General features: G+C 36.4%; 1 protein-coding gene across 1 annotated transcript in view; it reads left to right on the top strand.

Moving 5' to 3' along the window:
- The window catches only part of LOC145999132 (uncharacterized), a 66,916-nt gene that overhangs the window by 15,065 nt on the left and 25,098 nt on the right, over window positions 1–26,753 (top strand). Inside the window, exon 3 of the mRNA XM_083136066.1 lies at window positions 8,961–9,475. Within this exon, the coding sequence (XP_082992192.1) occupies window positions 8,961–9,475 (515 nt within the window). The remainder of the gene's footprint in view (window positions 1–8,960; window positions 9,476–26,753) is intronic.

Here is a 26,753-nt window from a genome sequence, read left to right as displayed (position 1 = left end):
CACAACCACGGCGCCAGAAACCAGTGATGGCAGGAGGAGAGAGAGAGAAATTTCTCTCACCCGGGGTTCTCGGCAGGAAATTTAAATTCGAAAACTCTTTGGAGGAAAATTGTTATAACTCTGGCACTATGGGAGCAATCTACTTCGGATAACTTTTGTTTTGCAGCTAGAACATCAGCGCATGCAACCGTGTACAATTCAGAACATCGAACTGAAGAAGGGGGACTTGTGGTGGGGACAACGTCTCCCGAATTTCAATGGAAAAAACATAAAAATCTGGAGTTTGCTCCCTCTTCTCCCGCTATTTTGGGGAGAAGGCGAGAACTTTAGTATTCTTTTCAAAGAATGGACATTTCTCAAGAGAATGAAACATGTTTCATGTTCTTGGCTGCCATACAAGTTGAATAATAAGCCAAAATGTGATTTTTTTTTAATGAAAAATATGTAATTTGCATTTTTGGAGGAAAATTTTTATAACTCTGGCACTATGGGAGCAATCTACTTGGAATAAGTTTTGTTTTTCAGCTAAAACATCATAGCATGCAACCGTGTACAATTCAGAATGCCGAACTGAGGAAGGAGGGTTTGGGGGCGCGACCACCGAATTTAAAAAAAAAAAATCTGGAATTTGCCCCCTTTTCTCCCACTATTTTGGGAAGAGGGTGCAAACCTTAGTATTCTCTTCAAAGAATGGACGTTTCCAAAAAGATTGAAACATGTTTCATATTCCTGGGTGCCATACAAGTTGAATAATGAGCCAAAATGTGAAACTCTGTTTGGAAATGTGGCATGGATATGTTGCGGAGAGGGGGGAGGTTGGTCATCAATATGAATTTCCCAGGCTTGTTCCAGACCTGTGTCAGAGTTTCCACCCAAACATAAGAGTATGAAGGTCCAAAAAGCACATTCATTTCGTAATCAGCACCATGATACCTTATGGTATCATCGGGCCAGTACGACCTTACTCTGATGATACCATATGGTATCATCGGGGGATTAAAGGTTAAGCCTCTAAATATTACGTGGAAAATGCATTGAATTATCATTTTTTCTTGTCCGTATGGGAGTAGTAAGGGGACGACTTGTCAACAGATGGAGGGGATACGAGCAGGTGGGGCCGTCCGATAGTTTTCGGACGTTGTAGTAAGGCATTTTGTTGGGCAAACTGAAGGAACATGGAAACAAATAGGTTTCATTGATACATACGATTTTTGTCGAATATCGCCACCCGACAGAGTATCTCACTACAACATGCGACAGAAATTGCATGGACTGCAACATCCAACAAAAATCGCTTGCATAAACAAGAAGAGCTTTAGACTGCAAACATGCTGCTGGAATTTTATTATTCTTTTGGCTCACTTATTCTTAGATATCAAGAAGAATCCAACCAAATGGGATATACATATATTGAATACTATCACGAAAAAGTGAAACATAAATCTGCATTGATGAACGTTATAAAAATTGGCAAGTGCATGCCCCCAACCTCAAATTTACTGCAACACTAGTATTGCAATGAAATTAACGCCACTCTCTGTCCTGTCTCTTTAAACTCGTAAGAGATGGTCACTAATCTCTCACTGAGTAAGGTTAATGTCCAATATTATGAAGTAAAATACTAATAATAAATACGTAAATATTTTAATATCATACTCGTATTTACTCGAATTGTTCAATCATAAAAAAAAATCACTTTCTTCAAGAATTGACTTTTCTCTGCCAGCCCTGCCAAATTTTCACTTTCCATCTACTTGTCTTCTCTAGGCCATGTTTGTGTACATAGAACATGCAAGTTTTCCAACATTTTACTCAAGATTAAATTATAGAGTTATACGTACATGGAATAATTCCGACAGCTACATTAAATCATGTATTTCGCATGATTTTTTCAACTTTTATCAAAACTATTTGCATCACAGAGCAAAGTGGCAGGGTTCTAACAGGAGATCGAGTGCGTATCTACCGTCACACGGGAGCCACATCTTTGTATTTGTCGCACGAGATCTGTTTTGAATTACCAAGCTAAGTGCGCACCATCGGCATTTGTCCAGCGAGTAATAATGGAGCTCATTCGGTAGGGCATCTGACCTACTGTGCGAGAGACCCCCGGTTGATCCCCTGCAGGAGAGAACCGCGATGTTTTCCACCTATTCAAAATGCTCCGGCACCCACCCAGCATCATATGAAGCTGCTATCTTGAGGTAAACTTTGAGGGAAAAAGGTAGCCAGGAGTGTGGTGCTGATCACATCACCTCCACCTTCAGCCGTGATCAAGAAAGTGAGGGGCCCTAACTCCACACCCCTGTACACCGCCATGGAAAAGTGCAGGGGAGCATTTTACTTTTACTTCCTCAAAAATCTGTTCCAACATATCAAACTGTCACGAAAGTACGTAGCCCATGTGACCTACAATTTAAAATAATAGTTTAAAAGCACATATATATTTGGCAGATAAATGTTCTAAAATAAAAATACGAATTTTGGGAACCTTAACACTAACAAGTCAAAAAAAGATAATGCCAATTTTTGGTGCCATAATATACGGGTATCTGTCACGTGAGATTGATTGATTTTTATTTTTTTGGGTGCATCGCCAGTTATGGTCATTATGCACCCTTACGTATATACGGGGAAAATTCCATTATCTAAAATCCTTACCTTAAAATTAAAAAGGGGGTATGGAAAATAACTTTCCCAAAAACTTTCAAGATATTAAACTCTCACGGAGAGGCGTAAGCCATGTGACTTACAATTTGAAACAGTAGTTTAAATACACCGTGAAGGTATAATTTCAGATATTTGCCAGAAAATGTGCTAAAATGAAAATGTGAATTTTGGGGAAAATAACACCGTATAGTGTAAAATAAAAAAAATACACCAATTTAAAAAGAAAAAATATCAATGTCCCTACCGATTAGTCATAAATAAAACAAGAATATCAGTTGTAATTTATTGCATTAGTAACAGTGAGTCCTATCCTAATTTTTGGCATATTCACCACCGTTGTTCTAGCATTCGTCGTAGCGTGGCACTAAATTTTGTATACCCATGGCATATGTGTCTGACGGCAAAGACTGGAACTATCTCTACCACAGTGTAGCTGTCAAATCCTTGCCCTGCCAGAAACCTCTTCAGTTAAACAATAAGATGAAAGTCGGTACATTCAAGGCCAGGGCTGTACAGGAAGTGGTCCAAAATCTCTCACCTGAAGAGATGCAAAGAGCCCGTGTGTACTCAGCTGTATGGGGTTGTGCACATTCGATTGGCCTTCCGTGAATTGTCTGCACCATCGTCTGACCATATTATCACTCACGACATCCGGTCTGCACACCTCACACGATTGCTGGTGACTCTGTGCCAAATTCTGAGCGTGCAATGTAGGCTACATTGCAGTCGGTGGGACACTGTATGAGAGCTGCAATCTTTAACCTAGAACAGTCCTAAAACGGCTGCATTGCAACTGTACCAGATTACAGTTACATGCCACTTCTTCCTGCCTGCATGTGGTGTGTCGCTCTCCGACCACTAGTGCTGCGTATAGGCACCATTGGAGCTTTTTTCAGGATACCCCTCGTATATGAACTTTCAGAAGCTTTTATTATTAGAGTGTTCCTGTTTTAATGTGTGGTTAGCTAAATCAAGTACCTATACAATGCAATTCTATAAATTACTTGCGTTAAATTTCTAATTCCTACATACCTTTTCGCCAGCATTAATGGTATAACTGCATGTTGTCAGTTTCACAGTACTTCACTTGGATATACTGTACTGAAGCAGAAATCCCATTGATAATGTAAGGAAATATGACACTTTATTTTGTTCGATTCAGTTGTTTCACTTATATGCAAGAGTTAAGTTGTTTGCTTTACAGAGAAGAGAGAAGTAGCTTTATGCATTGAAAAATGAGTCCGCACTCATGGTTCTTGCAAGCAGAGGGTTCCAAACCTCAGTGGAAATATCAACATATAATACCGAGAATATATATGGAAACTGATAAATTACAAATTGTATTTCTTAATCAATCACTCTTATCTTATTTAGTAGTAACTTTAAAAATAATCAAGTATTTTATTTTAAACTTACTGCGTATGACAAAATTCCATAATCCTTCCCTAGCTTGTGAATTGCAATAATTTTCCAAATTCACTATTTTTCAGTTTGAATTTAAATCATAGAGAATAGACAAATTAAGTCAATTTCATAGAAGATAATATTGGTACTTAACAAAACCATACCTGGATCTGTATGAGTTTATTATTTCCATTTTGCAAAAACATCGATTTAGTTTAGTTTGTAATTGTCAGGGAGAAATGTAAATTTTGTCCTGGAAAACCTGGAAAAGTCTGGGAATTTAATTTCTGCTTGTTTGTAGCCACCCTGTAAACATGTAGTCCTGATGAGCACATCTGACCGTGTAATGGACTTAAAACAAGCTTTTACATGTTTGTGTCTGAATTTAAATGTTGATGTCATAATTAGAGCCCGGAAGTTTGGCAAGATGCCTCTTTTTATCTTCTGCATATATTGATAAAATTTTTCTGGATATATGTTTCTTATGTTGTTTCGAATGTTTTGGAAGCCTTTTCAGTTTGCCTATTTGGGACCCCACTGCCTATTTTTAATTGTAATGCCTTTTTTTGCCTTTTTCAATGAAATTTGACATTTTTTTTTAAAAAAAAATGTGTATATAAATTATTTTTCTCCCAAAAAACGTTGTTGTCATTTATTTTTCTTCCGTTTATTATGTGAATAATTTTCGCCTTATTTAAGTAATATTGAACTCACGCATCTTTCAACATTGCTGAAGGAGAAAAGTGTGACAAAAAAGTATTTCATGCTGAGTCAGGATATTGCCATTCAGTTAACATTTCTTGTGTATGATTGACTGCTGAAGTGGACAGGTTGATTTCGAACACAAAGAAAATATTTCTGAAATCTCCCTCTCGAACCCGAAAATTTCAGGAAGTTGCGATTGAGCTTAGTTTACCTCAACAACCAGTCTTGACGAGATAGGGAACCTGGATATCAGTAGCTATATATTATGCTAACAACCTTCAAAAAATCAGTGAGGTGATCGATGCTCTTCCAGAAAATGAAGCGGCTTCAATTCGTGAAGTGAAAAAACTCCTGTGCTATTCAAGTTTACTTTTGCACATTATGGTGCATTGCCAGAGACAATTACAATTATAGCATCCATGAAAATCTTCAAGGAATCTATGCAGCAGATGATGGAAGTGCCAGGAGAAAAGGGGTGAGCTGTTGCGGAAAAGTGCTAACGGGTAGTGAGTGCAAATGAAGACTTGAAACAATTGAAAACAATTTGTGATATTCTAAAAGGTGAAAATGCTGTTACCAAAATGAGTCCAGCTCCATTTGCTTGTTATATGTATGCTCCAGTAACTTCTGTCGAAGTAGAAAGATCATTTTCTCTTATGGAAAACATTCTCTCTGACAGACGACTATCAATGAATGTTGAGAACTTAAAAAGCACCTTGTAGTTATGTGCAATCAAGATGGAGAAAATTGAAATGCTCTTCCCAATTTAGATTTTAACATTTTGCAAGAAATTATAGATAAAAGTAAGTGACTTCTAAATGTGCCTTTTTTCGGTTTATTTTGCCTTTTTTTCATTTTTAGTGCCTATTTACCACATTATAAATGCCTTTTTGCCTGCCTATTTTAATGAAAATAAATGCCTGAAGTTCCGGGCTCTAGTCATAATATATGGAACAAATGTTAATATCATAATATTCGATGTTTCGGGACAATTAAAAATGTTTACTGTTCACAACACATATGCAGAAGTATATGTATTATGTGAATTTGTGGATATCCTGTTTAGCAGAGATTTGAGATGGAAGCGACACGTGTCTCTTGGAAACCAACCATTAGAAGTAATTGCAACATTTTGAACCGAAGCAATATAAGCTGCAAGTGTCGCTTGTCACTTGGCCTGTACCGTTTTCTCAGAGAACTTTCAAACCGAAGTAACAAGTGACATGTGTCACGTGGAAGCAGACCCTCAGTAATCCATTAACCTTTTGAACCGAAACGTGACAACGAGCTAGACATGTCACTTGCATGTTGTCCGGACTACACTGTTTTCTCAATGACGTGCATCATGCCGCTTCGGTCTGTTGTTCTTTCATGCACGGTGAACGTTTTGCTTTATACTGAAGGAGACTGCGTTGCTTGTCATCTGTGACTTCAGTCTGAAAGTTCCTTCATTGGCACGCATCATGTAGCCTCAGTCTTTGTGCATTCTTGGTGGATGCTTGCCTACAGACTGAAGGGGTCCATGTCACTTGTCACTTCAATGTGACACCCCCCCTCCCCTGTCATGTGTTCCTTCAGTCTAAATGTTCTTTATACTTGACAAGATTGTTAGCTGCTTCATCAGAGATTAAGATTTCATTTAGCCTGTAAATCACAGACAATAAATTGGAAGTACTCTTTATGGAAAAAGCAGGCTTTTTTTATAGAAGGTTCCTCATATAATAATGAATGACCCTTTGGAGTGGAATAAAGTAGTGCTGTTGCCTTGTAATCAGAAGAGATCTGAGGTTCAATCCTCAGTGGAGGCAGTGTGCTTCATTTCAAACTGTAGGTCTAGTCCAGATTTGCTTCTATCATAGGCGAGGCGTCCAATCATCGGGAGATGTGGCGATGACAAAGCAAAATAATAAAAATATTACTTTTTAAATATTTTAATGAAGAAGTGAAAAATAAGTCAGAATATTTGCATATTTGAGCAAAATTAGTCAAGCGACATCATAAAACAGCTAGAAATACGTCAGAGATTCGTTAAGTTTAGCGCATCGAAAGGAGAGCCCATTTCTACCCCCTGTGTCCAACCGGCCAGTTATGTTTCCTGTTGAGTGCAATGGTGTCAGGCAGCCCAGGTCATCGCAGCAGGTCTGCGAATCCAAGGTCTTTCGACCACTTGCCCCCCACTCTTGAAGGTTTGGGGATAAGAGACCTTTTTTTTTTCAGCCCTTTTGTTTACAAACATGGCAGAGTTTCTGAGACATCATCAAGATGAAACTTCTCAGAATGTCCAGCACTACTCGTATAAAGCATGAAACACTCTTGTTTTTAAGAGAAAAACACATATTGAAGAGCATCGCATTTCAACTTGCATAGAATACATGAAAGTAATGATGCTTAGAAAAAGAATATAAGTAAGCAAAAGCATAAATTTTCCCACGATTAGTGCTAGAAAGAACTTAAATTAAGAAAGCAGTTCTGGATCCATTGTATTTCCTTCATAGTATTTCTCCTCCTTTTTTTGGATCCTGTGGTTCAAATATCGATTTTAGAGATAAATGTTCTTGCTTTACAAAACACGAAGTACTTCCTGTTGTTTTGTGTTTACTATGCTTACAAATGACATGACTGATCAAGATTTTTGTTTTCGAGGTGACAGACATAGTTACTCAGACATAACCTTTTTCCTAACATATCTCACATTCACACTAGGAATGGCATAAAATATCAGGATATCGGAAAATGTAAAAATCTAGATTCGGAAATTGTACTTCCCAGATTTTGGAGGCAATCTGAATTTCGGAGAGAGAGGTTTAACAATTTTTCCATTTTATCGGGTAGAATTTATTAAGAATGTTTTGTCTTTCTTATTTTACGATCATATACTCCGTAGAAAAAATGGATTTGGCCATCTCTACTTCACACGTCTGTACAAACACTGTTATCATCATTATCAATGTAGGAATCCCCACCCCTTCTCCACGGTTGAAAGATTTACCCTGTCATTTGGCAAGTCTTGTGATGACTACGTAAAAATGTCACGCTTCACCACTGGCTTCAATACTTCAGTTTTAGTGCCAGTGTTTTTCAACCGCCATGGTGCAAAAGGTCTGTTGCAGTCAGGGTTTGACGACAATTTTTGTATCTAATTTTACTTGACACCAAGTCTATACATAATTGAACTATTATTATGCCATACTCATATATTATTATTAATTTCCATATAAAGTTTAAAGATCAGAAACGTATATATGAGTGAAATAGTTGGGATCAGGGCATTGGCTTGTAAGAAATAAATTTACTGGGTTGTGGTCTCACAAAGGTTAAGAATTGCTGCACCTAGCAGCCAAAATAAATCACTCTATGACCAGGTTTAGAGGCCATTTAACCAAATTATACATGACGTACTGGAAAGCCAGAATACAAATATATATTTTACTGAACACAAAATTTAATGTGAAGAGATTTGATACTAGATTTTCAAAAGGTAGATCATTATTTTCTTTTTTGCTTGATGTGCATGTTCGTATAAGAAATTCAAACATTGAAAATCATATATTATTAGGTTCTTTTAAAAACCCATACAAAACTACTGTAGTTACTTGAATATGTTTATTCTACATAGATATATCTAATAAGGCTTCCGAAATATGAAGATAACACTGAAAGAACGGCCCATTCAAAAAAAGCCAGCTCATCTAAAAGCATTGTTTATGTCTAGCTATGAATTTCATATTGTAAATTGTATTTTATATTTAGACAGGAGTGTCTATTTTACAGTAGGGATATAAACGAAACCATGGAACAGGAAAGATGCTGCCCACTCCTGTATTTTAATTGATTTGAGACACTTTTGTGAAAAAAGCCCAACCAAAAAAGCAGCAGAAAATAACTGTTTTTTTTTGCAAGAAAGCTGTTTTTTTTTCGACCACTTCCAACTCTACTGAGGAGTCATGATACTTATTGAAAGCCTTCATACCAAGTAAATGCTAACAAATAAACAGTGCAGATGCAATCTTATGTTGTGTGGTTATCTTCATTCAATGTTGAGGGGTGACTGGGAACACTGAAGCAGCCTTGCTTCTAAGCTGCACAATTAGGATAGTGATATATGTATTAAGAGGGAAGGGTTGTTTTATATATGCAAAGGCAATATCATAAAATTTATGTACCTTATGATTGTATTTCAGAAGCATTCTGCATCGTCATCTTGTGGTAGTGAAGAAACAGTACCTGCTCCAGTATCTGATATGGGCTTCCCTCCTCCAGAAGGGACAATAAAATCCGAAGTGGAAAGTACGGATGCATTAGTTTGTGAACAATTATCTCTGGAGAATGTATGGCTTCCAGATGAGTCGTGTGTTAAGACTGAAACCGAATCAATCAAGGAGCCTCCTGATGTTGACATCTCTGTTGACAGCAAAACTTTAGTTGGTAAAGTTGAAAGCGCTTTAGTTGATAAAGTTGAAAGTGAGAATGATGAGGATTTGATGCATTTTGAAGGCACAAGTGAGGAAGATCCTAGTGGACAAAATGTTTCTGGAAGTGAAGGATTTTATCCGTATGATTGTGAACAATTTGTGGAGAAAGTGCCAGCTGACGATAGTGACAATGATGCATTAGTATTAGGTGATGATGAAGACAAGAAGAATAATGTAGTGATCACCGAAGAGGTGGAAAGCCAAGGGACAGATCCTGCAGAAAGGTAGGTGAAGGAAATTTTAGTACAAGGATTGAAAGTGAACATGGCAGTACTAAAGTTCAAAATTGGACCTTATTACTTACGAGTTGCAATGCAATTAATTTATTGAATATTGTCATCAATGCTACAGTGTTAGTGGGCTATTTCATACAAGATCATGCAGGGGTAATGGTTCTGATTGTTTTATCTTGTTTTTTTTTCAAATTCTCTAGAAGGAAGACTAATTATAATTATCATAGAATTTTGGCAATAATTATCACATGAAATGTGTACCTTCCTTAAAGTAATGAGCACTGTTTGATATCATTAGAAAAATAATATGTGAGTTGTGAAAATACCTTTCACAATTATCCCCGGTTGATATTCTTTTTGATTGTTCAGGAATTTTCCATCAAATCTCAATACCTTCTCGCTCTTTCACAGTGTTTCTTGTTCAAATTCTTCCACTCCAGGCTCAGCCAGCATTACTGAGAAGTTTTGGATATTATCCTTTCATCATAAACCAGGAAGACAACATTTTGTAAGATTTTTACACCGTAATGTCAGCCTACCGTTCCTAAGTTGATGTATAAAAGCTGACCTAAATTATTACTGTCATGTTCATTTACAGTCTGACATTTGAGGTTTCTTATGTTTTTTTTGTCTCTTGTTTGATGTGTGTAGATTGAAAAGAGGGAATAGGATTTCCAAGTGTGGCTGCAGTGCAGGGTTATCTGGGGTAGTGGGTGGCAAGTCATCAAGCAATCAATCATCAGTACTCATATCACTACCGCAAACAGAGGATCATGTCTTGTCTGCAGTGGTGGCTACTTAATACGTACTACCAAGCTGTAGCACATCACTCGATTTGCTAAAATGAAAAGTAAAAGGGACAAATTTCATAGATTTAAGAAGTTAAGTAAAACATTGAAGTGAAATGAAACTTTTCACATTAAAAAGCTCAACAATTTGCAGCGTGCTAGGTTTTTTCCGCACGCTGACAAGCTACAATGAATACTGGGCTATTGGCTTCATAGTACGTTTTCGCCACCTCGCGGTGCATCTGAAAGCACCTCTGTTCGTGTGGGGGAATTAGGGTCTCAGCCAATCAGCTTGAGAAAACTTGTCTTCTAGCGTGCTACCCAGATCCACAGCACGGCAAGTGTTGTCTTCTCAGTATAAGAAGAAAGATTCCGAATAACTTTACAGATTTTGACACAATTTTTTTTTGCGCAGTTCATTGTCAAGCAGTCATTGTGAAGGATCAGTTGTGCTTTGTTATTTCAAGCAGTGGCGTACGGGAGGTTGGGGGCAGGGAGTTGATGGGGGCTACATCCCATCTTGAAATTTTGAGTTTCGGTTGAAAGCAGTGAAGAACTCTTAGAGAAAAAAGAAAAAAAAGTGTTAAATGCAAACACCCCTTAAAATGATCTCTGATTACCATTTTTGTCTTTGGATAGCTTTTAAATGGAAGATTTATAGCGCTGATTGCAAAATATTTTATAATTTATTTTGCCCCTACCTAGAAAGTAGTTATGTGAAACAGACTTTTACAGTCCCAGCCCACTCTAAAAAAATAATGATACATACGCTAGCAGTATTCTAGTGTAAAAGTGCTACCTCCATTTGTGCAAAGGTACATAAAGCTCAATTTTAAACCTCAGCTAGCATATCATCAGGGTAGGGTTCTTTGTAGAAAACGAAACCAGACAGGATGCCTTCCAATGGACTTGTTTAAACGAATATATTATTTAAACACAGGATACATGGGATCAGAATATTTACATGATAAGTTACATTCTTCTATAATTCTTATTTACAGTCAATTTTCATTTCAATATGCTTTTTGTTATTTCTTTTGTTGATTTGTATATCCTTCTCTCTGAACTTCCTTCGTAAGGTACGATCTGGATCTGGACTTCCTTCTCAATGGACAGTCTGGATCTGGACTTCCTTCTTAATGGACGTTCTGGATCTGGACTTCCTTCTTAATGGATGTTCTGGATCTAGACTTCCTTCTTAATGGATCTTCTGGATCTGGACTTCCTTCTTGTCTTCTTTGTGAACTTCCCTCTGGATTTCCATTTATTTATGTTTTTGATGATGTAATGAATTCCTTTATCCTTTCTCCAGCTTTTTCCCTTAAGCTTTGGGAATTATACTAATATCCTCCCTTGCGGCTGCGATTGGAACGCGGCAACACTAACTGGGTACAACAGAGTGTATACTTGGTGCCAAACGACTGACACATGCATCCAAGTAGGTGCTACGGTTGGAACGTGCTGCCACTGATGTAAACAAAATTTCCGCTATGGGAATGGTAAATCAATCAGACAGATGCAATATCTGTCCAAGGACACAAATTTCTAGCTGTGCTTTGACTTCTTTAGTTTTCTGATCAATTTACATATGATCACTAGTTTGATTTATCAAGTATATACATTAATTTATTTATTTTATATTTATTCTTTGTCTTCTTATAATAGATTCTATTGTTTTTCATCTTTCCAATTTGCTTTGTTCTTATTTATAAAGTTATTCACATACATTATGCTAATTCTTAATCTTGCATGCCTGGTGCTGCCATCTCTATTCCTCTTTGGCAAACTATTTACATTACTTGGTCGTATTGGGTACGTAACAAAAGCGATGCTTCATTTCTGTGGGAAATGTAAAATTCTGCAAGGTTCTTTAATAAAATTGTATGTGTCAAACTACGGAGTGTTCAAAAAGTCTCTGCCTTCAAAGTTTGAGAATTTTTTGCATATAGTTCATTGAACTTGTCAACTTAATGAATACATACAAAATAACAATTTGTAGACTAAATGTGAGTAATACCTCAGTCTCTGAGGTCAGTAACACACTGACAAGATGGCAAACCACTTTCCGTGGATGAAATACACGAAAAGAATATTGAAATTAAATTTGAAACAATCATCCATTGCAGTTTTACGTGGTGCTGGATCATCTGGAATTAGACTTCTCCATGTCTCCACACATCTTTCATATGACGTTCTCAAAATATGCTTTCAACATGTTATTCACTGTGTGCGCGTAAAGCTTAACGCCCATTGAAACGGAGATAGATGCAGAATCAGAAAGCAACTGAACATTTCCCACATCTCAATGGGCGGTATAACCTTTAACATAACCTGCAGACTTCTGTGATGGAAATTTCGTGCTTCGGTTCACCACGTTTCCCTGTAGTGGGCATTACAACATTTGATTTCAGTAGAAGCAGACAACAGAAGTCCTGTTGCCACATTACTCCATGTTTCTCCGCATCTCAGTGGGTTGTGTGCTTAAAAGGCATTGTTGACAAACTGTGATTGTACTTCTCACACCGAGGACTGTAACAGCGGCACTGCTCTAAATATAATTAAAGTATGAGTGCGGGGACTTTTCAAATGCACTGTATGAATGCTAGAGCCAAATTATACCACATTTTCTTCAGTGCAGACTAGGCTAAAAAAAAAAAAAAAATCATTTACCAAGAAGAACATGATGAGAGTAAATACACATTTTTTATACAAAATTTGAAATTTGTCAGGTTTTCACATGGACAATGGCAGGAAGCGAGTCTTCAAAATGATACCTGCATATTGCCTGATGTATTTGTTCCATTCTTGTGCCAATAATTTTGCACTTGCTGCTGATACTTTTGTAGAAAGAAATATTTTCTAATGTAAAAGCCATGCTTGTTTTCTGTGGGAAATGCAATTTCCCCCTGAAGACTTATGTAGCACTCAAAATATTGTATTTCTGAACATTACAGTATGCTCCGAAAGTGTAAAATGCTCCATGTGTCACATGTCAGAGTTTGCGGCCTGACCAAAATTTGACACACATGTCACATCAGGAGTTTAAGGGATAAAAGGGTACTGCACTTGAATTCAAATAAACGGGCACACACCTTTATGTTAAACTCCAGCTTTGTAGGCGATCAAACATGTCAGTACACCTGAAGTTAAATTTAAAAAAAAAAAAAAAACATCTACTAGCAACCGGATCACTGCATTCAAGAAATTTCTTACTTTTCAAGTCAAATTAAATGGCTGTGGGAAAAATGAATGCACTAGACTATTCATTTTCTTAATTGAAGTAATGTGAACGGTGGAAGTAAATTTGTAGAAAAATGTATTTGAAGAGAAAGAAAATTTGAAGTGAAAATTTTACAGGTTTTTCAAAGTATTGCACCAAACTCACCAAGTTTGGATGTGACACACACAAGGTGGCAGCACAAGTGCAGTGCTGTTACAAAATGTCAACAGTGCAGGAAAATAGATTTTGTTTGTTGGAATATGCATGGTGTTCATCTGTTACTGCAGAGCAGTGGAGCCGTATGAATTGAGATAAGAGTATGAAGAAGAACCATCAGAGCGTACATAACATACATAGGCAAGTGTGTGTTGCATTTTCTGTATTTATGATTTTTGAGTCACTTTGGTTTCTCCTCAGGTTAATTGCGGCAAATATGAGGAATGTGGTTTAGATTAAGATGATTAATTAGATGTACAAAAATAAACACCTTCCAAAAAAGCCAGAACTTGAGCCTGGACCTTTTGTGGCGAGGTGTGTTTCTTGTTGTTACTATCAGTGTGTGTATTTTCATGAGATTCATGGTATTTTGTGAGTTTTGTTACAACCCAGAAGTGTCCATGACTGTACAAACATCATTTTACAAGGTAATTTTGCATGCTGTTTTTGTTCGGTTACACTTATCTACAAACATAATTTCCAGTCCATATGAACTGATTTGAACAGGCTGGATGTCACACAAGAATACCATACTGCACACCTCTTACCAGAGTTACGCCAACTTTACTTTTTACGTAACCCTTACCACCAAAGAAAGTTTATTGGTGTTAAATCCTGTGAGCAAAGTGGCTAATAAATTAGCACCTCCCATCCAATAAAAAATGAACAGGGATTTTCAGCCCAAGTTGCGCACAAGCAAATGCAGTGTAGTTTGGAGTTGCATCATTCTGTTCCAATCATTGAAATCACCTGCTTCATTTGTGATGCATGTGAGGATCATCTTTTGAAACATACAAGGTATTTGCAGCAGTCAAAGTACCATGGACAAACATGAGCGTGATTATCTGTGTGTAGGGTTGGCAAGGTAATTGACTCATTATGTTTTTTTTACGTAAATTATGTGTAATTTACTAGCAGTGTTTAGAAGTAACTAGTTACAAGTAACAGTTACTTTCAAAATCAGGTAGCTGTAACTCTAACAGAGTTACTTTTTTCAGCAGAAGTAACGTTTCAACATGTACTTTTATCTGGAATACTTGTGACGGAGGAGAAGAGCTAAATTTTGCACCTTTCAAGATTTTCGTGGAATCACTTAAGCCAAATTTCAAGGCTGACTGAAAGCACAGATGCCAACTAAATTTAATCCTTCCCAGGGCCAGGTCTCTTGTCTTGTCAAAGATTTCCAGATATCAACCTTCCTCATACTGGAAATGGAGACTGCTTCATGAAGTTGCCTAGGGGGCAACATACAGGTCCACTCAGCTGATAGCTTCAAAACAAGGAGACCTTTTATTTGATCTGTGATAGCGATAGAGGATACAAGTACTTTGTTGCTGATTTTCTGCAGTGGTAAATGGTTACTGCTTGCAAACCATTCATCAACACCTACAGGTATGTGAACATTAATCTTTAGGGGTGTGCGGGACAAAAAATTTTTGGTTGGGAAGGGATCGGGATGGAAATTTAATCCCAACATTCGGGATGGGAAAAATTCGACATTTCATGACAAAGTCGGGAAATTTCCCAAATTTCCCGAAGCTCTGAAAATCTAGAATTCTACGCTTCATCTTCAACTTAAGTGATTGGTTTTGCACTTCTGCAATAAAAAACAAACAATTTTCTATAAGTTCCAGACACTTCCAATGCAGAAAACGTAGAGAATTAACAACTTTTTAAAATGACCATTCGGTATTTCCTGACTACTCAGGATCCCAATAAGTTGGGAAGTCATTTACCGAAGTCGGGATTGGGATGGGAAATTTTTTTCGGTCTCGACTTTTCAAGACTTTTCGAGACTGCTTATAGACTGAAGGGGCCTGTGTCGCTTGTCACTTCAATCTAAATTCTCCCTTAATGGAGCGTGCATACTGAAGAGATGGGCAACAAGCAACACAGATGTTTCACGCCGAAACTACAAATGACTCTTCAGTCGAGCTGCATGCACTCACCCCACGAATAACGAAATGAGGCAAGACAGTATACAGTTAGAAAGGTTTCATGTATTATTAAGGGTTCGTTTCCAAGCAACACATATTGCTTGTCACCTGTGAATCGACAAGAGACATGGGAATTTCATACTGAAGTGACAAATGATACAGCCCCTTCAATCTATAAGCAAGCATTCCTCGTGTATTCCAATAGACCGAGGGACACATGAGACTGTGTTTATTTCTGAAGGTTGCTTTCCAAAAGATAAATGTCTGAAAGTTCAATAAATAAGTGCTCTTTTTCATTACTGATATTTAATTCTTATAAAAATGGATTGTTTTCTTTAAATTCTAAGTTTGCTGCTGGGAAGCACCAATTTATTTTTTATTTTTTTTAAATGTGTACTGTGCGAACACACAACCTATTCAGAACTGCAATACTTAGTAGAATACACAAGGGAAAGGATTTCCTAAAAGCTTCATAAAATGTTTCTTGGACAATGAAAACATGAACTTTTAAAAGAATATACAAATAATATATTTTTAAAAAGCAAAAACCTCAATTTTCTTCGTATAGTTTACAATATTTCCTTGAATTGCCCATTCTCCAGCACAATTCTAGCTAGCACAGCTAGCTGGGGCTAACTTTATTCATGCTTTTATCCATTACAAAAATCATCACAGCCATTCTCCTTGGGAGACAGGTGATCCCCACATCATCTTATACAAACGAAATGGAATCGTTAAAAGGAATAAATATGCTATTATAGATGGTTGTAAATTTATTAAAGAACACATTTCTTCTTTAGAATAAAGAAGATATAATTTTAATATGTGATAATATTAATGGGTAATCCTATGTTCATGGTACTGAGCAATTTATAATGCTGCAAGGTATTTAAAAGCACAATCTGCATAGATAATGGTTTAGTAAAAAATTTAAATTTCTTTAACTTCTACGCAACAAAAGTTTGCATTTTCATAATTTTACTACAACTAAGAACTACTTGCGACTAGAGTCATGAGGGAAACTTTAAGATGAACTTAGAGAGGAGATGAACTTAGTTGGTTTATTTTCTTAATAATCTTATAAATGTTTGCAAAGAGCTCCCAGAATACTATTTAGTAGGCTGTAACTAGTTTCCATTCATTTAAACCTCACATGCAGAACTTCCCTTTTACCAATATACAATGCATGCTTATAATTGGACGTTATTTGCTTAATCAAGGCCACTCACAAGATTTTTCTCAGGCGGGGGGCCAGCAGTACATCAAGTGGAGGAAAGGTGGGGTGATGCTTTATCCTAGTTTAGAGAATTCCCACATTACATCCCCACCACTAGGATAATTTGCATAGGCACTTAATTTTTATATCATGCTGTCCTTACTTCTTGTGTACAGGTCACATTTTTTCCATTTGCATTGTCTTTTGCTATGATCTCTCATATGCATATCAAGTACTATCTTCATGGGTAAAATCTATGTTCAAAGTTAAACAATTAAAACACTTCTCCTTGATGTGAAACCTAATATGCAAAAAATATGTGGAACTCTAAAGTTGGGATTTAAAAGGGTTCTCATTGTAATTAATACTAAGAACTGTGTTTCAACAACAATCTTATGAACTCGTATTCAAAATAAAATAAATAATACAGTCATACATAGTGTTTTATTATAAAAAGACAGTGTATTACATATAGAGTGCAAAATAGAAAACAAGTCATATTTTTAGGGTTCTGTCAGTTCACATGAGACAGTGAAATCATATGGTGATTTCTCAAGAATGGAAATTTTTGAAATAGCTATATTACATGTTATAACTTACAGAATTCTTCAACATGCATAAAACAATACATTCATTCTGATTCACTCACAGTAACTCTAAAACAAATCCAAACTTGATCACAAATTCAGTGTGATTCAAAAGTGTGCAACCACCCATATAATTTCTTCAGATGGTACATGAATGGAACCATATGAAGTAACTTCATCCCAGAGGTATGTTTAAACCTACTGTCAGTGACAAAAATATTGAGCCCTCTGTTTACATACTTGTAAAATTGTATTCCGTAGGTGGAAAATAATCAAATATACCTCATTGGAAAGCTTCAATTGTCTATTTTTTAATAAGTGTCATCTGAAAATTGTTCTTCATTGCATTTTCTTTTTATAATGAAAAATTTACTAAAAAGTGTAGTTTTTTCTTCCATTTTGCAAGAACGAGGAACTTAACATCATACAGTTCATAATCAACTATTGATATAAAATTGAGGTTTTTTGTACTTAAAGACGGATTATTTTGTCATCTCTTTGGAAAAAGTCAAATGAGGATCTTCACTAGATTCTTAAAAAATTGAAATTTTAGGCAAACGTGCAATCTTGAAATGCATAATTGCAAATTCAATGAAATTGTAAAAAGCCCTTCATATGACACACGTGATCCAAATCCAGAAGTTTATCGTGTGTATCTCAAGTATGACCACAGATATAAATTAATATCGACTACTCCTAATATGGAAAACGCACGGATGACATATGGCGAGATGCAGCCAATCTCAGACTCAGTGGGCTGCAGGTGACTTGCACAGCGTTGCCGCCTCACTACGCGGCCTGCGAGAATATTGGAAGTGCGTTCCGTTGGTCCGATCCAAAGCATTGTAGCACTGTTAAATAATGAATAAACAATTTGTCATATTATTAATAAAGACATTTTCTTTGTATACTTTAGTTTTTGTTACATTTTCTAGCTTTTTTCTATCTTTACATGCAAACTCTTCTAATAACTGCTCCTTAATATTTTCGGACAAACTGACGATTCGCTTCTTAATGGTATCATTTGACAACGGTATCAAAGAGAGATCTTTGGCACTGATCAATGCAGCTGATAATACAAGTTCTTCAGCAATTGTGTGAGGTTTTCCAGTTTTTGCTATCAGGTGAAAAATTTCAAATGACACCCTTATGACGGTTATTGTCATATGGCATCATAAGGTTAAAAGAATGTAATGAATGTTAAGAACATTTAGATAACCAACGCACATCCATAAACCTGTACAATATGAATTTCAGAGAATTCACGATAGATGGAGCGTAACTGCGGTAAAGTATACTTATAATCACGTCAATTCTAGAAAATAACGCTAGATGGCACCATTTGAAAGTTATTATAAATTGTAAAATTCTTAAATCACATTTTACGTGAATGTTATATTGAAGTTAAACTCAGTCATTCTTATATAAGCACCTTTGTAACAAATTTTGATCTATTGTTGTTGAAGATCGCATTGTCATAAAATTTACCGCCAAAAAAGTTTTCTGTCGCTTATGCACAAGGACATTTTGATGTGACGGTGGCTGCATGCAAGGACAATTTGCAGTGATGGCGATAAATTATAAAACTTACAGCGTGATATTCTCCATGCTATCGCATAAATAAAGATAGAAAGTTTATTCAAACATTTATTGCAAAAATATCCTTGACACATACATCTGCAAGTATTGTGATATTATATAAATATGTAAATTGACAAGTTATCCGAGTTAATTGTGTTGTACACAAAAAGACGGTGGAAGGAGTAGAGGAAGAAAAAGCGGGAGTTGTCTGGAAAAAATGGTAACAAAAAGATCATTGTGGTGAAGAGAGGAAATAAAGGATTTCCGTGGAATTTCGGCGGTCACACATTTGCGGGACGAAAAGTGAGGATTGTTTCCATACCGCTAATGGACGATGAATGTCTGCAGATAATAGAGAACGATGATGCGTAAGTTAAATGATGAAAATATCATACACAAACAGTTCGCATAAGGACTGTGGCTTGGCATCTTTTCCCGGCTTCACAAGGTAAGCTGTTATCTAAACATTTCTGCATGAGCTCATGTCGTCGCAAAATAGGTAGATCTACCAAATTGACATAGTCGGTAAATGCATGCATTCGTGTGAAGTGTGTGTCTCAGGATTAATTCACAAAGTTCGTGTTGAACCCCATGGTGGATAATAATTGACAGGTGACGCTTTCATTATTTGGTTCAAGTACACATATATAAAGAAGCAAGAATCTTATATATTTCTATAAAAAATAGTTGAACTTTGTATAGTATCTTACTCAATTGTTAGTACATTGAAAACCATGAATGGTTAAGGAAATATGGTAATTTAAATTTTCTTGCGGTCACGTGACCATATATGGGTATATATTGCAGTAAAAACAAAACTAAAAGAAATCACGTGCAATTTATCGTACAACTCGGAAGTAGTTGAGTAATGAAAGTTGAATATATCTTTCAATGTTTGACTTGTGGTTCTGTAATTGATAGTGACCAATTCGGGTATCTAGATGCGGTGTTGCCATGTGGGTCAAGCCATTCACAGCTTTGATCCAGTTTCCTTGAAGTAAAAGGAATCAGCTGTTCATGTTGCATATAAATTGCAATATTAGTTCGCAAAGTAGTGGGGTATCTTGCGTATTCCAATGTGGTGGATATGTAAAGTTTCATATCAATAAATATGTTTAAAGAAATCTAAGGTCTATTTCAACCCAAAATACACGAGTCATGATATGTATATTTGGTGAGATATTCTGTTCTAATGTTTTTATGTTCCTTACAGAGCTAGAATGCTTCGAGTGTGTTGTGTTCGCGACTAAAGTTGTTGCTTACTAGCGTTTGATGTGTCTATTTCTCGGAAAATATTAAAGACTTTGGAGACTCAAATTGTGGTTTCTGACGTCACATAATAATTCAAATTGTTCTTTGGGGTAGTTGATCCTCCTGGCAAATTTCCTCCCACCTGCACTTTCAGGCGCTGCGAGTGTGACCTGTGGGGAGCTTCCTGAAAATAAGGTGATAACAGTGAGAACTCAGGTTTGAAAGGAAATTGTAGTGGATGTCGCATAGAGATGACAGGTGGATTGTTTAAGCCTACAGGGTGCCTTCTTGGTTAAGTTAAGGAAAATACTGGTTGGAGTTCTCAGGTCTCCTGGAGCGTCACACCCTCACGCCATTCTCGTTGTTGCACCCACTTGTATATCTTTTCACAATTTTCTTGCTTCTGAGAAGCTCCTGCTCCTTACTTCTAAAAAAGTCAATGCTCTTTATGATGTGTTCTTTGTGTTTAGTTTGAAGATGCCTTTGCAGATGGTTTCATGGCTTCATTGGACAATACGTCATAACAACACACACTGTGGAAGTTGCTTGTCTTCTGGGCCTGAACACGTGAAACCCATGGACAGATATTCCTTGCTATAACTGCGACACATTCTAAGAAGACTGGTAGGTTCACATTGCTTCGAACTTGACACACCCTCATCATTGGAATCTGCACTTTTTCGTTCCAAATTCATCCAGCGGCCCATCTTATATCAGAAGCCACAAGCATAAAATTCACCGTGGAAATATCGAGAAGTAACTTTACCATTACCCGACAATATGCAAAGGCCTGAACAGAAACTTGCGATTACTGACAGGTCTTCGCTAACATTTGTAGACTGACTCATATGCGAATGCCGCAATCCTTTTATATGCAGCTTTCTTCAAGAACATACTCCAAAGCATGAGAAAAAATCCTTAGAAGTAATACGCACGAAGCAATCCGAGTCAAACAATCAAGCATCCCCCCACCCCACAAGCACCAGCCCAGGCAGTTCTCAGCCAAAACATGCGTGCTGTTGCTGTGTGAACTGGCGATGCTTAGTCATTTCTATGTTTTCGGTTAATCTACTTCAATTTCTTTTACCTTAGTAAATAGACACCGTAAATTTGTATATAAGATCGCAAACGCTACAATTTCTATGGCATTCATGTTTACAAGGAATTACAATCTTTAGAGCATTGTAAAGTAAGAGAAGGGTGAACAGTAACATATATTTGTGGCTAATAAATATTATTGGAGTGGACATTGTGTGTAGCTGAAAATGTCAGGCGAGTACAACACCTAAATCATTTTCTGAATTACATGAGGCATCCCCCAATTCAGACTACTGTGAATGAATTATTCTTGTAAATGTTCAATCCTTAGACCTGTTCCCACGCTGCAAGAGACTTCTGAGTGTGAGGTCATTTAAGACCAGAGGTCGACCTTGAGCACTCAGTGAGGATGAGGCCTAAATGGAGTTCAGAGGCTGAGGTTGACCTTGAGCTTTGACGGTGCAGTGGCAGTCCTTATTAAAATGGACATCTCTGGTCACAAGTAGATATGGATGTAGTATCTCTTGTTTACCCTGCAACAGAAAGAAGAAGAATGACTGAATGTAAATGTTAGAGGGAATGACAACATAATGTCACACTATTAATATGCAAAAACCTTTATGGCCAACCTAATGAAAATTACAGCAAAAATGTGAATATTTTTTGATTAAATGGCAAAAAAGAATATTAATATTCATTCTTGAAGATATAATATACAGGTATTTACTTTTCATGATTACGTCCCCATCAAGAGTCTATTCCACTCTCCTTTCTTTTCAATGATTTTCACATGTCAGTAATTCTCATTATTTACTCAGAAAGTGAAACTACATTTGTATCATATTTATTTCAGCTACCTGATCAAGAACTATGTGGAAGAACAGATACAAGATGTGTCAAGGTCAGTTCCACTTTTGCCAGTGTCTGCAGGAAACTTAAGAGAACAAGAGCAGCCAAGAGAAATTACAGAATGTATCAGTAGAGAAGACAATTTTGAGGCTGAACCTTCACCAAGAACCCTTGATGGTTTCAAGACTAATAACAGGACAAAGCAATGTATAGCCCCCATTTACAACAACACTTTATCTGACAAAGGAGACTTGATAACCCATGAACCACAGATACTTTTTAATTATTCAGATTCCAAGAAAACTTTTGTCCATGAAGCTGAGCGTAATACACTTATGAGTGTTCCCACAAAAGAGAAGCCTTTTAGTTGTTCAATTTGCAACAAAAATTTTGCCCGTAAAAATAATTTAAATGAGCATGTGAGAGTTCACACTAAAGACAAGCCTTTCAATTGTTCAATATGCAATAAATATTTTGCCCGTAAAAGAGATCTTGGTGTACATATGATTGTTCACTCAAAGGAGAAGCCTTTCAATTGTTCAATTTGCAACAAAGGTTTTGCCCGTAAAGTTTATCTTAATGAGCATATGAGGGTTCACACTAAAGAGAAGCCTTTCAATTGTTCAATTTGCGACAAAGATTTTGCCCGTAAAGGAGATCTTAGGTTACATATGAATATTCACTCAAAAGAGAATCCTTTTAATTGTTCAATTTGCAATAAATATTTTACTCGTGAAGTTCATCTTAATGCGCATGCGACAGTTCACACTGGAGAGAAGCCTTTCAATTGTTCAATTTGCAATAAATATTTTGCCCGCAAAGGAGATCTTAGTGTACATATGAATATTCACTCAAAAGAGAATCCTTTCAATTGTTCCATTTGCAACAAAGATTTTGACCTCAAAGTTCATTTTAATGCGCATATGACGATTCACACTAAAGAGAAGCCTTTCAATTGTTCAATTTGCAGTAAATATTTTACCCGTAAAGGCGATCTTAGGGTACATATGAATATTCACTCAAGAGAGAAGTCTTTCAATTGTTCAATTTGCAATAAATATTTTGCCCGTAAATCAGGTCTTAGTGTACATATGATTGTTCACTCAAAAGAGAAGCCTTTCAAGTGTTCTATTTGCAACAAAGATTTTACCTGCAAAGTTTATCTTAATGAGCATATGAGGGTTCACACTAAGGAGAAGCCTTTCAAGTGTTCAATTTGTAACAAATGTTTTGGCTGGAAAGATAGCTTTAATAGACATATGAGGATGTTTCATATCAAAGAGAAACTGAATTTGTGACAAGATTTTCCTGCTAAGATAACTGCAGACTACATATGGGGACACAAAAGTAAAACACAATTCTATTAATTGTTTAATTTGAATCAAATGTTTTGTCTGCAAACATAAAGTTATTATATTTTGCATGTCAGGAGATTACACACCAAACAGAAGTCTTTAAGGAAGTAGTGCAAACAGTGATCTGTATTGAATGTTTAGAAGTCATACCATCAGTGTTCCTAAATGTATTTCTAAATAGAAATCTCTTGACTCTGTGCACATCTCACATGCTTTACGATCTCGACATCTGCATTATCAGAATCAATTGTCTTCACATCAGAAGAAATGTGTCTATATCCAGCAGAGATCTCAACCATGCTTTCAAAAGTGCCACCAGTAGTTGAAAGATAATACTGATATTTGATTTTTAACAGACAAACCAATTCTTATGCCTATTTCTTATCCAAGATACAAACCAGAGAAGGAAGCTGTCATAGCAGGCACTTTCCCCTGTACATTGTGAGCATTGTGGATAGGGATTTTATTGGCCTGATCTCTGCACTTGTCACCTATGTACACATTATCATATTTCAGCAGATTACATAATACATGTTAAAATGATATTTATAAACCACTGATGTAGTTTGTAAAAAGATCTTTCTCTCACCAGCAGTGAAAAAAATTAATATTGTAACATTTAATGTGAACTTAAAATTGATGAAATTAATTTTCATGAATTTGACTTTTTCCCAGATGTGCCTAATTATGAACAATATCAGCTTTCCCACAGAATTTTTTTCACAAGCATTGCCAAAACCATGGTTGCAGCTTCATAGTGACCACACACACTTTCCCTTTACATCAATTTGTGGACGAGTTTCACGACTGCGCAATGAGCAATTGGCCGTCCACCTCACAGTGTGTGTGCAGTTGAAGAGATCTGCAACTTATGTTGCACCCTGTCCACCACAATGTAAGCTAGAGTCAATGTTCTCTTTGATCAATGGGATCTTAGTTCACTCCATAAGGAACAAACATTGATGAATATCATGCTCGTAACAGAGGCAGTCTTTATTCCTAACATTGAGTAAATTGAAAGTGATGGAAGACATTGTTAAATGTATTTCACCATTCTCTTTGCCAGAAAATTTCACATGATTTTGATGTGTCACTTCCCCCTATTCCAGCTTGAAGTTAAGTTGAATTTAAGATGTTTGATTGGGTTTGTAACATACCTCTGGGATGAAGTCATTGGTCTTCCAGTTACTTCATATGGTTCCATTCATGTACAGCGATATGTGTAGAAATTATATGGCTGGTTCAAACTTTTGAATCAGACTGAATTTGTGATCAAGTGCTACCCTCTCCTCGGGTACATGGACTCCTGCCAGCTTAGCACATGAGATACCTCGGGGCAATTAAACCTGAACAACAACATTAAAGGTTGAGAAAGGAAACACCATATTTTCCCACTACAGAAGGAGTAAACCGTTATATATTCTGAAAGACGTGTTTTATATACTGTCCACACACATAATAAATTGTTTCCAATTTCAATCTAGAGTTTTGTGTTTCCAAATTTTCTTCTATGAAATTCTTCTTTTGACTACAGGCTTCTTCTGTAAGGCTTCGTCTTCTGTAGCAACCTTCTATATTCATATATGGATTTCTTCTTTGGCTACAAGCTTCCTCTTTGACTACAGGCTTCTTCTTCTGTAGCAACCTTAGGCATCTGCCCCAAATATCTATGGCCCCTCCTTCGGGTCGCTGCTTGACATGCTACGCCACTGCCTAAACCAACCAAAAAGGGGTAATCGAAGATCGCCACCAATCCCGTGCTCAACCTCAATATTGTGCTGCAATATATGCACCACACGAGAGTGCAGAGAATTTCGCGCCACCGCGGGACAAACAACCAAAGGTCTAACAAAAAAGCTCCTTTTTGTTAAACAGTAAGGACCCAGAATCATACTTGTCGTTTGGCTTCTTTACCTTTCCTGCCAAACCATTTATGATATTCATGATGATCCTTTATTTCTGACACCTTCATTCAATTCATTATTATTACACATTCACAGATTAAACATTCATTATTAACTTTAGTATCTACAATTACTTTCATATGTTTTCCCTGCACGTTATTCCAATAATCAGCGTTCTTTCACCTTTTGCTACACACTGCCATCTATCATCCACTGTATAACTGATCCTGGCCATTTGGGTATGTAACACAAATTTGGGCTTGTTTTAGAGTTACTTTGAGTGATTGAGTTAGGCATGTTCAAGGATTCTGTGTGTTATGTTTTAGAGTTACTCTGAGTGAATTAGTTTTATATGTTGAAGAATTCTTTGAGTTATAACATGTAATATATTTAAAAAATTTCCATTCTTGAGAAATCATCATATTATTTCACTGGTTCATATGTGAACTTGCAGAACCTTAAAAATATGTTTTGTTTTTTTATTTTGCACTCTGTATGTAATATCCTGTTTTTTTTTTATAATAAAACACAATGTATGACTTATTATTTTTTTGTTGTGAATACTTTAGAAGATTGGTGTTGAAACACAGTTCTAAGAATTCATCACAATGAAAAAACCCTTTTGAATTCCCCACATTAAAGTTCCACATATTATTTGCATATTAGGTTTCACATCAAGGAGAAGCCTTTTAATTGTTTCATGTGAGACTTCAAAGCAAAATAAAATTCAAATGGAACAAATGTGACCTGCACACAGGAAGAAAGAACAGCATAATACAAAAATTATTGATTTTGTTTTCCTATAGCATTCATGTGTAGTTTCTGTAAAGTTGTTTCAATGAAATGAATTAATACTTTACTGAACCTCAGATTTATTGAATGTCATAATTAGGACAGAGTTTAGACTACTTCCAATTATCTTATAGTCTCCCCCCACTCCAACCTGATCATGATGGTACAAGACAGTAACAATTATACACGTTAAGAACATTTATACATACTGAAATATATGTTTTCTGCAGCAACTATACTAAATTAGAGTGGCTAATTATGCATGAATTCTGTGTAAAAAGATGCAACTATTGTAAATCCAAACGAATTCATACATTTACAAGCCTCAAGGTAAGTTTTTTAGTTTATCTTTTATTTTTATCGAGGAAGGAAAGAAATGCTGCGTGGAAAATATAACAAAATTCTCTCTCAATTCATTTACTTTGTTACTGCCTTTGCAGAAGAATCTATCTGACAGGTAGATTATTGAAAGATATCATGACGTCTTTAAACTGTAGGTCCAGTTCCGATTAGCTTTACAGTGCATAAAGTGGAC

Source organism: Lepisma saccharinum, chromosome 15, assembly GCF_977018435.1.
Source record: "Lepisma saccharinum chromosome 15, izLepSacc3.1, whole genome shotgun sequence".
In the NCBI taxonomy this organism is placed as follows: domain Eukaryota; kingdom Metazoa; phylum Arthropoda; class Insecta; order Zygentoma; family Lepismatidae; genus Lepisma; species Lepisma saccharinum.
The sequence above is the reverse complement of the archived record's forward strand: the minus strand, read 5'-3'. Positions and strand labels throughout refer to the sequence as shown.